This window comes from Echiichthys vipera, assembly GCF_963691815.1.
Source record: "Echiichthys vipera genome assembly, chromosome: 12".
Classification (NCBI taxonomy): domain Eukaryota; kingdom Metazoa; phylum Chordata; class Actinopteri; order Perciformes; family Trachinidae; genus Echiichthys; species Echiichthys vipera.
Genome location: NC_139837.1, coordinates 29,306,003 through 29,323,502, shown reverse-complemented (window position 1 = coordinate 29,323,502; position 17,500 = coordinate 29,306,003). Strand labels below are relative to the sequence as shown.

Genomic DNA, 17,500 nt, shown 5'->3' with positions numbered 1-17,500 from the left:
CGTGTGTGTGTGTGCGTGTGCGTGTGTGTGTGTAGTGTATTGGCATAGGGGAGTTCTAGCTATTGTAAATGAGTGGACCTTTTTTAAAAATTATTTTAAGCTAAACTATAGTTTTTTCTTTTGTTGTTATGAGTATATTTTGTGGTTCTAAGTATTTGTTTCTTAATCAAATAATTGTCAGTTTGGTTTAAAAATATCACCTCTGCTGATAAACTGCGTTGACAGTATTGTTCACGTCAAAGAGCTATAAGAGCGTATCAACTCAGATGATCTTTAGGTAAATCAATCTATTGCATGTTATTCATTTCTCAATGGTTTATCAATAAACAAAATCATAAAATGTGTTATATGATCTTAAAAACAATTCATAATGCAATACAGAAATGGAGAATAAAACCAATCTGAATATTTATTATAGGTGGCTCTGGTGGCTCTGTGCTCGCACACTCCTCCCTCCACCAGCCTGAACTCTGACACTCTCTGTATAATCATGTGTGAATCCAACTAACACCACAATCATACTGAAACAAATGTTTATAATTATTTGCACATTTGCCTCTGATCCACACCTGATTGGCTTGACGCGGTAATCCTGACTTTGACTGGAGCAGAGGATTTACCTCGTGATGAACCTGAATTAGCTTTGAGGGAAATAGGTTTTCATTTGAAATCAGGTCAAATCTGAAAATAAGCTGCGAGTCACAATGGTGGAATGCTTATTCTAAAACATTTCTTCAATTTCTGCTCAAACGTTAAGGTATGTTTATAAATTCTAGAGCACCAAAAATGGTTTATTGTAGTATAATTAATGTTAATATAGTAGTATTAACATTTCTGCTTTGTAAAGTTTTCTTTCAGGCATTTTTCAGTTATTTTTGACAGGAAATAAAGGGAGAGCAAGGAGATGAAATACAACAAAGACTCAAAGTGGGGATACTGTCCCCATACAATGTACTAATATACAAAGTGTGACGTTTTTTTATTTTAGTAAATGTTGTTTTTACTAAAGCGGACACTGGTACAAAGAATGACTAATGGCTCCAAAACCAAACCCCAAATAATTTCCAAGACAAAAAATGAATGACTTCAAACACTCTTTAAACAACAACGACCAGGCAATATGGGTGGTCATTTAGAATGGGATCAAATCAGCATGATAGCACACCAGGCTCATCACTACAAATATAAACCCGCCATTTCCATAAGTGAGTTATTTTTATTGTGACACCGCTCTGGGGTTAACTGTTATTGGAGTCACATCATCAGCTGTGCTGATGAGTCACTGATATGTGGCGATTTTTAATTGTAAGCTAACTGCATGTTCAGGAGTTAAATCTTAGTTAAATCTCTACATGGAAAAAATACTTGATCTTTTTCAGCAGTTATCTAAGAGCAGGGCTGCCCAATCCTGCTCCTGGAGGACCACTGCCCTGCATGTTTACCTGAGGTGTGTTAGAGCAGTTAGGGAAACTTCACAATTTCAACAAAGCTAACGTTAGCTCAAGTTGGCTGACTAATCAACAGCCACTAGATATCCAAATTCAATTCAATCCTCTCTTTTGCTTTTTCATTTGGAGAGCAAATTGCCCCACAATATAAATACATTTTGATTCTATCTTTTTTTTTGTTGGTTGACGGTGTTACAGAGTGAGCTTTACCATCATTATTGTCACGTCAATAATGATGGTAAAGCTCACGCTCTCGTGTAATATTGCTGGATATTGCTAAATGAAGCATTAATACTCTAAAAACTCGACTTAATACAGTGACTAGAGATTTTGTAACGTGTCACTCTTAACCACGAGATTTTCAAAATTAATTTAGGATGAATTGCTACTTCCTGTTCAGACACTAAAAGTGTTCTGCAGCTATGTCTTCAAATCAACAGTCTCCGTGGCGGCAGATCAGTTTGAGTTTTGCCACAGGTGTGTGTGCATGCTGAGAGTGTGTTACAATTCTAATGTGTGTGTGTGATGTTCACTCTCACCCACGAACATTTCATCTTGATTCTAGCCCCTTGCATGTGTGTGGTTGAGGAAACAGTAAAAAAAAACGTAACAGTAAAGTTTTTATAGTTTTATTCTGAACTGGCAGAAGCTTTCTGGTTCTGGGAGAAATGTTCAGGCTTTCATCAGTCAAAATGGGGAAAGTTATGATGCTAGTAAAGTAAGATCATTCAAAAAAAAGAATCTGCTAAAGAGAGGGGAAAACAAATATTTGAGAAGCAGCTTGTTGCTAATATGCTATCCCATTTGTGTCTGTGAATATTATCTGACAGTTGTGTGGAGAGTGTGAAGGGTCTAGATGGATTAACAGCACATTTACAGTGATAGACAGGGAATAGAGGAAGCCAGAGACGGGAGCCTGCTCGGAGAGAAAACTTGTCTCTGACAACAAGGATTCAAAGCACCTTCCTGGTCTAGACAAGAGCCGAGCACCATATTTTATCTCTCCAAATACCTCGTGGTACTACCCTTACTGCACATACTCGGTTTGTGTTATTTTGAGCCGTTCATTTTTAGACGTGCTGTTTCTTTTGATTTTTTTGTTCTCCTTCAGTTAAATTAAATCCTATTAGCACTCTTACCTGACTCACCCGAGCCTTAGGTAAATCAGGCCAAACTGAAGCTTCTTCTTTTGCATCTGTTATTTGCACCCACATTGTTGACTTCATTGGCGAGCAGTAATCATTTTTTTCTAACTTTTGATTTATTCCATAGGTAAAACATAAAGAGATGTAAAAAAAAATACACTTTCCTCAGTCTACAACCCACTCAATCCATGTCATATTACCTTCAGTCATCAATACATGTAATTCCTCCCCTCTGTACAAGCCAAACATAAGATCACATATATTTTATACAGATAACCACAACTTTCTTAAATAATGGATTCTTTCTAATATTCACTAGCACAGATAAGTGTACTCGTGAAACCGAAAGAGGTGTTAATGTAAAGAAAAGAAAAAACAATAAAAATTTTAATAACAATACAAATAATTAAGCAACCAAAAAGCCACAGGTCTCGCTTGTGTTATTGTTTTCCATCTTCTCTCAAATCTTTCTAGTTTCAGTTGTAGTCTCGCTCTAGTTTTTTCTATGATAAAAAACTTTTTTTCTCTGTCTGTATTATGTTGGGGCGTGTGGCTTCAACCAATTGACTGTGATCATTTTCTTTGCTATCAATAGCAAGACTCCCAATAAGTAGCTGCTGTCTGTGTCTATCAGATCTTCAGGTAATATCCCGAGTATATACAGGGTTGAGACAAGGTGTAGACCAATACCCAGAATTCTTTATATATATATATATATATATGCATTTGAGTGTAAATTTTATAGTTGATCGGTGACTTCACACACATTAAGTCAGTTGTGAATTTGAGGTTTGGCTGTCGTTTTTTAATCATATGATACTTATTAATCGGAGTGATGAAGACAAGTTTGCAGGGGTCAGTGTAACTGTGGAGTGTGTTTGTTCCAGGTCAACACACTGGCTTTATTCTCTTTAATGTTTATTACTGGAGAAATACACTCTGCTGTACAGGGCTGTTCATTTCAACAACAGAGGACAGATGGCTGCTGCCTGCAGGCCTAACACACACACACACACACACACACACACACACACACACACACACACACACACACACACACACACACACACACACACACAAAATGCATACAGTACTAGTGTGTGTGTGTGTGTGTGTGTGTGTGTGTGTGTCCATGATGTACACATGCACATACAAACATGATACGACACATGATGCATGCAGTACAAACATGCAACACAGACACACATACTGAAGAAGCACACGTGCTTCCTGCAGCCGTAGTAACAAAAAATAAATTATTAATGAATTAATAAATAATTATAATAGTAATAGAATACAAATCATCAACCAAAATAAGTGCCTCATCTTAAATTTGTTTACAAGTCTTTTGTAATGATGCTGAGAACGATACAGACGTGTATACAAACTATGCTTTTTTTGCATATTAGATGTTTTTTTTTGTTGTTATTACTAGGTGAATTGTATTATGATTTATTTGGATAATTACTCATTGTTGACACTCATTGTTAGTTTATCTGTGCTGATGTCCACTCATTTCTTTACAACCTGTAGTTTTAGGTTTATCTTAATAGGATATGGATGTGAATGTTATTGAATAAAATATGAATATCTGTGGCACTAGCAGTAAGAGTTGCTCTTATTATCCTGTTAATATTGCAAATGTTACTATAACAAGTAATCATTTTGTTTTTCTGGACTACGTTACATACAATAGTGGTTCTAACCCCCCCATGTATATATGGTACACATTGTTCTCTAATTTAATTTTTTATCAGCTAAATCCCTCTTATGGTTGAACTGCTCGGAACTCTAATCTGCTCTGTGTGGTCACAAGTGGACATCACTTTATTGTAAGGGGTGACCACCAAAAAAAAGTTAAAGAAACTGTGACATGCATTTTATATTTATTAAGGCCAACGGTCCTTATGGGCAAGTGGGGCAAAGCTCACCTGCAGGGAGCAGGAAAAGTGTTCCTGCTCCCTGCTAATTCTACATTAGAAAAAAAGGTTTGGTTATTATTCTAAAATTCAAGGTCAGCGGAATCAGTGAATAAATTCCTTTCAAAATGGTGTTTTTACTGTGGCTGTTATGTGAAGAAGATATGCATGCCTAAAGCCTTTGGCTAAGTATGCGGATGGTACACGTTGTCTACAATTTGATTGGCTATTTGCCAAGTACTGTTGTCATCATTGACTTATAGCTGGAAAAAGTTAGTATTTCTTCTAAAGAAGATAGTAACTGTTTGACACAATGAACGATGTGGATTATCTTGTTAACATGTCAGTGCTCACCAGAACCAAAGCACTGTTAAAATAATCACATTTAACATGGAGTGCTCCTCAAGGAAAAATAGCTAACTGCTAGCTTGTCAGAGTTAACAGTTTTTTCTCTAAATAACTCTATAGTTTTTTGTTCTATAGTCTATAATATAATACTATCATCATCATTTCGAAAGAAAATACTAAAACTTTTAAGATGCATAAAATGTAATTTAAAATAAGTTTAGCATTCCCTGTAATATTTTTGTTTCAATATCAGCCTGTGACATAGTCTTATTCATGAGTCACAAGCTAAACTGTGATGGAAGAGAGTCAGCAGAGGTAAAATTATTAATTTAAAAACAACGCAATCGTTGCTCCGAATGGGAACTAGGTGAAGAGAAGTGCGGATCAGGAGGAGAATATTTAGAGCAATAACTGAAATAATGGATGAAGACAAGAATAAATGATCTTCTGATCAGGAATAAACCTTCCTGACCGCAGCTGAATAGTGTAGACCTAAGCTACTTGTTTTTAACATTGGGACTATTTTCTGAGGTGGTACGTCATGTACAAAATTTGAAAACCACTGCTCTATAGGGCAAACATAGTTACCCAAATTGACAGTGCATACAAACTGAATTGAGCAGTATAACAGAAAAGTTAGGAGAATGTGTAGGATAATCAGGTATTAAACTGTGTGGGACATGTAAACAAGCACATTATGTCAAATTGTATAATATGGTATATGTATTGTATAATTTTCTTTTGCATCTGTCCAAAGAAATTATACCCACTGTAAAAAGCAGGTCTATGGTGAGGCGGGCTGCTCCATCTGGAGCCTTTGGCCATCCCATCTCTGTTTGCCTTTTTGATGTACAGGCTGAGACAATGGGCCAGCCTGCTGCCAATCCCTCATCTAGTATAAGGGAAAGGGAGAGATGTTGATGATGCTGATGATGATGATGATGATTATGACGATGATTTCTGTCTTTTCCTGTTTACCAACTTCTTGCTTCTTCTTCACTTTGGTTCCTTCAACTGATCATGCCAACCAATCCCCCACTTATAGCCTGATGATAAAGGGATTTTTCCATTTGTTATTCTTCCTCAGATCTGCGGTCTTACTGCTCTTTCTCTGCTTCACAACAAGCATGGCGCGGTACCTTTATGACAGTAACAATCAGCCCTTCAGTGTAACGTCATACGTAGATTGAACACTGTTCACAAGCTTAATGCTAATGAATAAACATTTGCATTGAACTTTTAATCCTCAGTGTTTTGTCAGTGTTTAAATAAACTTAACTATGTATACTTAATCATTTGTCTGTATCACCCAACATACAGTTGGACAGATGGACTACTGTAGCTCTATCAACAGTTTCCCCAGATAACATGGGTTAGTGGTTCTCCCTGAAGCAGTCCGGAGATAATTTGACCTCTAATGAGGGTTTTCAAGTAGACACGGCTTTATTTTAAACCAATATGGTAGGGAACCACTGACACAGATAACTTCTGTTCTTGTTGAATTCTTCTTCTTCTCTTTTCCCTCAGAAAAAAGACACTACCTTTAAATGTACATAATGCCTTTTAAAGTTGTACTCTATTAGATTTGAGATCCCTTGTTTCTAGCTGCCTCTTTGGCAGTAACTGCAGGTGAGCCTGTTTTGCTCTTTTGTAAACTTGATTGAAACACATTATCCTCTCTTCTTCCAGTCCGTCCTCTATATGTTAGCCTCTTAAATCCATACACACACACACACACACACATGTTCCTATTACACTTACTCTTACTACAAGCCTGACTCAGAAATTTAGGTTCCTGATTTCTGATTACAAGTGAATGCAGCATAACTGTTGGTGACGATCTGGACCTACAGACAAACGTCTGTCAGCAGAGTCACAAACATGGAGACTTATTTACATCTAGAGAGGGAATGTCAAACACACTGAGCATTTTAGATAGAAGCTTTTAGCACCTGCCAGCCCAAGACTATACCTTCACATTTGTTTTAGGAATGTCATACAGTATTCCAGGTGAAATAAGCCACTTATATCAATGCCGTCAATATCATACTTTTGGCCAGGAATTCAAACCTGCTTCTTTTTGTCTCTAGCATTTCCAAAAGTTCCAGTAAGCAATGTGAGAATTGAACAGAAGTAAGTCCACTTTGCAAATGTCCAGTTGTTCCAACATCTGACATGTCTCTTCTGTTTCTTCTTAGCGGACATTGAGCATCCAGATGGCGGCTTGTTCTCCGACTCTCTATCCCTTCACCCGCTCCGCTTGCCATCTCACCCACTCGGCCTACCGCCCCACCCTTTGGACCCTAGTCTGGCCCGCGTCCTGCCGCCCGGCCTCCACGCCGACCACGACCTGCTGACCTGCGGCCAGTGCCAGATGACCTTCCCTTTGGGCGACATCCTCCTCTTCATTGAGCACAAAAAGAAGCATTGCCAAACGCCGCTGCTGGCCAATGGCTGCTTCGACAAGATGAACGACCGGGGAGGAGGAGGAGGAGGGAGTCCGACTCTGCAGAGCCTTTATCACCATACACAGCGGGGAGCGCTGAGGAAGGTGGTGAAGCCGGTAGAGATTGGCATCCAGGTGACACCAGAGGAGGAGGAGGTGGGACGAGCTGACAGGAGACAGAGGATGCCCATCAAAGGAATTTGCCCCAAGCAGGAGAACACACCGGCAGGTAAGCACAACCTTTTGACCCATTATGTAACTACACATACGCATACACAAATCACCTTTTCAGCTTTTGTGGAGGCATCCTGTTGAGCCTTACCCCATCCCCTCCAGCAAGAGAGAGAGAGAGAGAGAGAGAGCGAGAGAGAGAGAGAGAGAGAGAGAGAGAGAGAGAGAGAGAGAGGGAGAGGAACACAGAGTGAGGGAGTGAAGAGAAAGAGGGGAGAGGCACATTACCCACTCGAAGCCCTAAACCCCCTCAAGGATTCAGCTAGTTGAAACAAATTGGGCAAAACGTGACAGAGAGACTCACCCTGACTTTCATGGAGAAATCCAGCCTAAGCCATCTGCTTAAAAAGGTGAAAAGCTCATTAAAATTCTAACAAGCAAAGGAGGAAAAACACAATGAGAGGAGGAGGGGAAAAAACAGAGAAAGAGGGATTAAAAAGAGGCCAGTTTCTCCCCCATTCAGAGGGGTAAAGAAGCAGTTTAGCAGGAGAGCAGCTGCGGGGGGGGGAGCACTAGCAGTTATCTCTCAAACCAGTCAAGACACTCAAAGAAAGCCAGAGGGGAAGAGTAGAATATTCCTGTCTGTGACAAGAACTCCTCTCAGCTGTCCTGCCTTCTCAGAGGTCAGAGCTCTCCAGTTCAAAAAAAGAAAAAAAATACCGGCTAGTTTGACATGTAATGTTGTGCAGTTAATATAAAAGGCTGTTTAGATTGATTAAGTAGAAAGGCTTGAATATTAATTAATTCATTCATCTTCAACCGCTTATCCAGGGTCGGGTCGCGGGGGCAGCAGCTCTAGCAGGGGACCCCAAAACCTCCCAAGTAGATCTAAGTGGCTACCACGTAGGCAAGGGAACATCAAATCTATAAGGGCATTGACGGTGGTCCTGATGTCTGTTTATATGCGTCTGTTCCCCGAAATGGACGTTTAAAAAGATGTGGAGAACGGTTTGCAAGGTCTGATGCGGAGGTGGAGTGTTTACTGCAGATTTGGACAGATGAAATGTTCAAAAACAGTCCGACAAAACTAAATATCCCAGGGGTGATGACGTATGAGCAAGAAGCAGTCGAGCTGCAGCCCAGATCCATTCAGGTAGTGTGAGTACACAGGGGCCTGGGCCGCGGGGGGAGAGGGAGGGGGGAGAATTACCCTACAGCACGGGGCACGGTACGAATGGACAGTGTGAGTGCACCCTAAGTCTATCCAAGCACCTTTCCAACACTACAGCAATTGAAGGTGCTTTGTATAAGCATACAAAAATCTAGATGTAATATAACAAGGAATAGATATTCTGTGACACTTGATTGAGGTATTCAGAGATTAATAAATCCTAACTCTGACCGTAATGAAGTACTAGTATTTAAATAAAAGACAGTGAGGAGGAAATTAAATAAACCAAAGTCAATAAAATAAAGGTATAGTGTATAAAACACTAACAAACAATGGAATTCAAGTATCGAGAGAGTTTCAGTGCAGTTGCCGCCTATAGAGTAAATAGCCAAAAAGGTAAGAATGTTTTATTTGAACCTTCTGAACCAATAAATATACCAGTCTGATGGCTCCAGATGTGTATTCGGTCCATAAAACACTAGTGTTTAAAAAAATCACTCTCATCTGTGACTGTCTGGTTCAGACATAATAATAATAATAATAATAATAATAATAATAATAATAATAATAATAATAATAATAATAATAATAAAAAAAATAAAACTACTCCTACTATTACTACTACTACTACTACTACTACTACTACTACTACTACTAATAATAATAATCAGTGAATGGCCCTGATTATTTTTTGTATATGTGGAAAATTAGCTCAGAAACAATAAAAACAAGTAAGTAAATTTAGTTTTTAGGTTTTTTTTAGAGGAATTGATGACAAATTATTTCTATGGTAAATTTTGTCATACGAATTGCCTTAACAAAATATTCAAAACTGACAATAAATCAAACCTGGCTTTTCGTATTTTAAAATGTCCACCGAAACTTGTTTCCAAATGCACGACATGAATACATTTGTTAATTCATAAAAACAAATCTCCCAGCTCAGCCAAGACCATTTGTCTGCACAGAGTGTTTTTATGTAACTCTCAAAGCCCATGTAGTGTGTGTGTGTGTGTGTGTGTGTGTGTGTGTGTGTGTGTGTGTGTGTGTGTGTGTGTGTGTGTGTGTATGTGTGTGTGTGTGTGTGTGCGCGCTCTTCTATTTGTGGAGCCATTTCAAGTTTGTGTCAAATCAACCTAACATTTGGACAAGAACAGAACCCAATTCATCAGTAGCACCGGACAAGACAAAAAAAAAAGCCATGTGAGGGAATTCACTCAGTAACAGTCCTGACTTTAGTGCGTTGGAGCAGGACGGCACTCCTCTAAATGTGTCAGTGTGCAGTTTGGCCTGCACTGTAAAACACTGTGTTTGGGCCTGAACTTCATCAATATTTCACCAGGCTGTTACAACTCTGCTGAGCTGCTGCAGACAGCACAGCACCCGAGCCTCTGAAAGCACCACACTCAGGTCTGTAACTGTGCTCCGGCTGTACATTTAATGCATACCAATCTGAGCAGGAGGAGGATGCAAATACTGTAGCTCTAATAGAATCCCAGAGTGTCTGCAGAGCTCTAATTGAATGGCATCGATCACGTTAATATTTCGGCATTATTCATATTTATGTGCATAAGTATATATTTTTTTACCATTGTATTTAAATGTTTGCAATATATATAACTGTAGTCCTTCTCAAAATTTCCTCCCCATGTGTGGGTTGAAATTGTAATTGCACAATATTTCTTCATAACAGAATGCGCAATAATTTTCACATTAAAAGCAAAAACATGTTAGCAGCTCAATTGGACGTGCACTGTGGCAACTGTAAACTATATTGCTGCAATAACATTTTATGATTCAAAATTACCCTCTGTATTTCACAATTTCCACATGAAATATGGACAACCAGCACCTTATTAACACGAGGAGGGACGGAAGGGTTTATAATCGAGCCAGCGTTTGGTTTGGAGAGAACACGCTGAGCCTGCTCATAATCAACTGGGGATGAAATATGGCAGGTGGAGCTTTCTCTTTGTAAGTCAGACAGAGCTTTTCATTGCTCTCATTACCTGGTGAGAGGGAGAGGGAAAGTGAGCAGTGAATTTGAATGTCAGCTCACAACACAACTGTTGACAAGGCTTCCTAAATGGTTCCCAGCAGATCAAACTACTGCTCTATTTATCATATATAAAAAAATAAAAGAAAGTGAAAAAGCTTTAATATATATATTAAAGCTTTTTCACTTTCTTTTATTCTTCATGTGAAATGGAACAGACATTCACACACGTATGTCCTTGATACAGTATAACTCAATGATGATACATATAAGATTTACTTTTGTGTCATATTTTTCAAAAGTTATACAGGATATTTTTATCAAAACATTATTTTGTAAATGTTGCTCTCTATTTTTTTTATTTTCTGTCATGAGCCTTTACTATTTGACCCAATAGATCAGTCAGTTGCCCTCCTCTTCCTCCACTTCTAATCCCGTCTCCTGAACATAAGTGATAGCCATCAGTGTCGTCAGTAGGCCACTGTGTGTGTGTGTGCGTGTGTGTGTGTGTGTGCGTGTGTGTGTGTGTGTGTTTGTGTGTGTGTGTGTGTGTGTGTGCGTGTGTGTGTGTGCATCACCACTGGAGGGAATGTTACATGGAGAATATCTGAAAGCAACATCTCATGACACAAACATGTACTCCCTTTAGGCCACTCACAGTCCCGCAAAGCTTGCGCCTCACGAATCCATATCTGGGAACAGCACTTGGCCCAGTCAGCCCACTTATATTGCTATCCGGCTGTTCATTCTGACCTAACACCCTTTCAAAATGCAATTTCTGGGTCCAAACGCTCTATTGAAACAAAACAACAACGTCTGAACATGGGAACAATTAGGATCACCTCTTCAGTCAGTTAGACACTTTTTTTATCCAGAAGAGGTAAAATAAAATGACGTTTTTTAAAAACTCAGATCTGTTCAAACAACGGGGAACACGACACTGCTGTGTTATAGAAACACGAGGCTTGGACCGGCTTGGACCCAGAAATCATATTTTGAAAGGGCGTTACGTCACAACTTAACATTCGGATAACTAGCAGTTAGTTAATTAGTTAACCAGCTGGGCTTTTCTTGTATGCCAACAAGGCTTTTAGGCTACACTGTTAACCAGTAATGGTTAGCAAGATCATTCCAACATAGTGACATTATCTAATAGGAGCTCTTCCACCTGTTTAACACCACACATAGGAGCTAAAGATGTTGAATGATGAGTTAATAAATATTTGATCTTTTGTAAAATGACTTCTAGCAGGAACAGATACCAATGAACCTTATAGTTAAGGTAACCAGATTTCTCAAATGAAAACTGGGGACATTTTCAGTTATGCGCTTATTATATCATTAAAATATCCCTATGTATACCATATTGACAGAATAATCATGCTTCAGAAAGACGTTGTAAAACAGGGTTCAGGTTTAAAGCGCGACCCTGTAACTTATGTCACAGCTGTCAACTCCAAATCCAGCCAAATTCACCACAACATGGAACAGACGTGTCAACTGGGATCTAGTGGAAGGAAAGTCTGCTCCACAGTCACACTCTCAAGGATGTTATCAAGGATGTTTCCAGCAACACACACACACACACACACACACACACACACACACACACACACACACACACACACACACACACACACACACACACACACACACACACACACACACACACACACACACACACACAAACACACACACACACACACACACACACACACACACACACACACACACACACACACACACACACACACACACACACACACACACACACACACACACACACACACACACACACACACACACACACAGCTTTAAGTTGATTATCAGACAGCAAAAGAGAACAATTAATACGAATAATTTCTTACAGGACGTGAGATATGCAGCGTAAGACACAAGAAAAAACACATAATGAAAAAAAGTACTTCAATACAGTTTTTCTACTACTGCTGTTAGCAGTGTCAAGGTCCTTTGTCTGCCTTTGGGTCCGGGGATTTGGCAACCTCCTGGACACACACCCTCCCGACTCCCAGGTGACTGTCATTTAGGTTAGATGTAACTCCACCGAGGTGGAATCCTGACAGTTTGGATTAGAGAAAGGAGAAGAAAACATATCATTTTTACTTGAAGGCACGCACACATACATCCATGTAGTGTAAACATATCACTGAGGAGTGTTTAACACCACCTGACAGGGCTGTGCAGTCCTTAAAGCCTTGTCAACTAGGGTTTGATTCAGACATTTAACTAAGTCTGGATGGAGTGGAGAGAAGCACACACTCATGCACACACACACACACACACACACACACACACACACACACACACACACACACACACACACACACACACACACACACACACACACACACACACACACACACACACACACACAAACGCAAAAAAAGGGGCGTATAGTTCTGAAAAACTCAAATAAGATGACACTCTTTTAATCTGACAGAGCCATTTGAGTGTTTCTATTTGTGTGTGTGTGTGTGTGTGTGTGTGTCAGCTGTCTACCTCTACTAGCTCTACCTCTGCTTTAACACCTGCTTTTTCTGTCATTTTTTTCCCAGCTGACTTTTTTTGTTTGCCAGTTCCTTCTCTTTTTCTCTCTCTCTCTCTCTCTCTCTCTCTCACACACACACACACACACACACACACACACACACACACACACACACACACACACACACACACACACACACACACACACACACACACACACACACACTCACACACACACACACACACACACACACACACACACACACACACACACACACACACACACAGCTTTAAGTGGATTATCAGACAGCAAAAGAGAATAATTAATACGCATAATTTCTTACAGGATGTTAGATATGCAGCGTAAGACACAAGAAAAAACACATATTGAAAAAATGCACTTTCGAAGGACGTGTTTGAATCTTATGTAAACATTATGCACATGGACACACACACACACACACACACACACACACACACACACACACACACACACACACACACACACACACACACACACACACACACACACATCTTCAATAAATAATGACTGAGCACAGTGGCGTGTCCCTGAAATATTTACCATATGCATATTTATCTTCCAAATTAAACTGCACAAAGACTTTACAAAAAGCTCCGGCAAAGTCTGTGTGAGTGTGTATGAATGTGTGTGTGTGTTTGATATAACAGCCTGCACTTTAGAGGCATTACGGCGCCCGCTGCTCTTGTTTTTTTGCGTTGTTTCAATAAAGCTGGGAGGCCTTTCGGATGGAGCGCCAGCCTTTTTGAAGTGGTAATTACTCTGGTTTGTATCGCTGCTCACTCTCTCTCTCTCTGTATCCTGTGTGCTTTTGGCTACTTTGGTTTGGGTGTTTGTGTGTGTCTGTGTTCACACACTACAGTCCTGATGCATGTTTAATAGTCCTGAAATGATGTGGATGGACACACACACACACACACACACACACACACACACACACACACACACACACACACACACACACACACACACACACACACACACACACACACACACACACACACACACACACACACACACACACACACACACACAAACACACACACACACACACACACACACACACACAGAAGAAGAGAGGAAGCTACACTTACTATGTTAGATTTGAACAATGTCGAAGAAGTTACTTGAATTTTGTAAGCTATTACTTACTATTTAGTGAAGAAGTAATTACATTATTTTACATATTGCCACAGAGCACAAATCATGATATTACTTGTTAAGTGCATTCTGTTACGTGTTCCTTCAAACTTACCTTCCAACAAGTCCAAAGCTGCCACATGTTACCGCTTCTGTATGGAATGATTCAAATGCATCTGAAGCAATCAGTATCCCAAACTAAGTTCTGAAAGCTAACACTTAACTTATTTTCACATTATTAACCTTGTTTTCTTATTCTTTGATTAGACAGTGGTTGATCTTTAAGTCACGTCAAGTTTATTTATATAGCACAATTCAACAGCAAGGCAATCCAAAGTGCCTCACACAGAACATTCCAAAAAATATTTGAAAGAAACATATCAAATCACATATAAATCACAAATAAAATTACATTAAAATAAAAATAAATAAGAAATCAGGAGAAGTTAAAATACAGTACACAGGGTTAAACTTATTTAATGAAAGGCAGCAGAAAAGAGACAAGTCTGCAGTTTGGATTTAAAAGAATTAAGATTTGTGGCAGACCTGCAGTTTTCTGGGAGTTTGATTGTTTTATTCAGGCAAAGTTCTTGTGTGAGCACTTCTGTTTGTTGAATGTTTAACATATGTGGCTTCATCTGTTAAATGAGAAAAAGGGTTTGTAGAGAAACATGATATTCACTTATTTGCTTCTGTTGTCTGTACAGGTATTGTATTGGCACAAGTATCAAATACTTCAAACAGCATCCGTCCCTACTGTATTGAACATGTTTAGTAATAGAAAGCAAGACTTTGTGGTTTAACAAACAGCTGGCCTACAGTTTGGAAGTATTAGGGTAGTAGACAAATAGGCAGTAAAAAACATGTATTTTGCAAAACACCATTTAAAAAAACCCCAAAGCAAACATATTTATGCAGTGTGAAAACAGATTTTTAAGAAAACATAAGGGGTCCCTACTTTTGTGAATGATTTCCCTGTTTTTTGAACATTTTCACTGAAGTGCACTGTAAATGTGTCCTATGGTATTTACATTAAATAAATCAAGAAAAGAATAAACAAACAGACATGGATTCATCAAACAAAGAGATTCATATTCATTGTGATATCTTTTCCCCTAATAAAAAACTGAACTCATTTTATTGAATATATTTTGAGATGAACACACATTTTTGGTTCTTTTATGATTATCTTTTTGTCACTCTAAAGGACATTGTGTCACTCTTAAGGACAGAAATGGGAGTTCGTGCATTAAAGAGGAAGTAAGGAAGTCTTTCTGGAGACTGTGGGGTTGTGTTAAGAATAGCACTGCCTTTTCTATTGCACTGCATCTTTTTTTGGATTCTTTCCACTTTTTACGTAGTTCATTCTGCTTTCTTTATGGCAGCAAGTTTATACAACCCACATTACTTCCCCCATAACATGTGGTAACTTTTTCTCTGTCGATCATCATTTTTTAAAGTATAATTGCTGCATTTCTCGTTTCATTTCAATTTACTTTCTGCATCATTCTCTTAGGACCTCCATTTTTAACATGTGGATCCCTGTTCATTTTACTTGCGTGTCCTCTCTCTCCCACTCATTTCTCTCCCTCAAGTCTTTCTGTCTAAAAAAACTGAGTGAAGTACCATTTTTATACTTATTTTCACACACTTTATAACAGTAGAACATTTCTACAACAGCAGCTGAAAATATTTGTAATAACATAATAGTTGTATTTAAAACACCAACCATGGCCTATAAAGAAAACAAAGAAGTTAAAGAAATCACCTTTAATTATTTCAAAAGCTCCTTAAAGATACCTGGTCCTGTTCTGTGACGTCACATCAAAGGAAGTTTCAGCCTTTTGTGTCACCAGGCATTTTATTGACCATGCTTTAGCTAGCTAACCTGTCATTGCCGCTTAGCAGGACACATAATTATGTTCTTTAACATACAGCTTCTTTTTTTCCCCAGTGACAACATCTATCGAGTTCCTACGCTTTTAGAAATATATGGGTGAAATAAATGACTGCCATTTACTAAAGTAGACACCTATAACACTATGCCTGAGGTAACATTTTTATGCTTTTCTCTTTAAAGTTGTAATTTAATGAACCATGTTTGAGGCAGTCACACCATAGGATAATTTTCAAAGATTTAAGAAGTCTAATGACAAAGCAGTTTTTATAACAATAGGTCAAAAGAAATGTTTTATCATTTACTGGATTTTAAATCATGACATCACTAATTATATTCATTTTTATCTTGTGTGGCAGTGAAATTGCCATGTCACGTCAACAGCCCATTTATAGACCTGGGGTCCGTTTCACAAAGCAGGTTCAAAAAACTCTGAGTTTAACCCTGAACTCTGAGTTGATCTACTCTGAGATAGGAAACTCTGAGTTTTCGGTTCCAGAACAGCAGATTTGCGTTAGGTTGATCAACTCAGAGTAGTTTGACCTGGAGTTAAGCGCGTGCACCACAAGTAAAAAAAGACAGCATCAATGGAGCCCTGATTCGACGAGTCACCATGGCAACGGGGAAGCGGAGGTACGCTACCACTGGAAATGGAAATATTAATGCGCTCATACGGTGAGTTTGAGCAGGTTTACACCGCTGCAGCAGCAAAAGAGAAGGAGACGTGCGGGAGAACATTGCTGCTCGGGTCAGTGCATAAGTTTAAATGTAGTCCTGTTGCAATCACAGTAATATCACAGGGGAAACTGCTTGAGTGGGAGCCTATTAATTTATTTAATTTAAGTGCAACCCCGCGGGGGAGAAGCGCACTTTGCAGCAACTTAAGATGAAACATAAAAACATACAGGTATTCAAACAGGTAAAACATCGGCACAATCTCATGGTGACGCCTCATTTTGAGCATGCTTTACATGGTAAAGTAAATATTACCGTAAGCAAAAAAACGCAGCGCAACACACAATATCTGCTGTGATATAAGAGCATTACTGGTTGTTAATGTTGGAAATGTAAGGAGGGATGAGATGGACTGTGACATGAAACGGTGTTGTGTCGTATTCAGCCCCTGCCGTGAAATAGACCCCCTCGCATTATAGGTGATATTCTGGATCAGAAGGCTGTATAGGAGTAGTTTATATACCGGTAACCCAACTAAAAGCACACACTTTTGAACCTATGAATTGCAAGAAAAGCTGGGATTATATTTAGGAAAC

The 17,500-nt window shown here is 39.0% G+C and overlaps 1 protein-coding gene across 1 annotated transcript in view; it reads left to right on the top strand.

Moving 5' to 3' along the window:
• bcl11ba (BCL11 transcription factor B a) overlaps window positions 1-17,500 on the top strand; it is a 30,773-nt gene that overhangs the window by 5,093 nt on the left and 8,180 nt on the right. Inside the window, exon 2 of the mRNA XM_083923687.1 lies at window positions 7,059-7,535. Coding sequence (XP_083779813.1) covers window positions 7,059-7,535 — 477 coding nt within the window. The remainder of the gene's footprint in view (window positions 1-7,058; window positions 7,536-17,500) is intronic.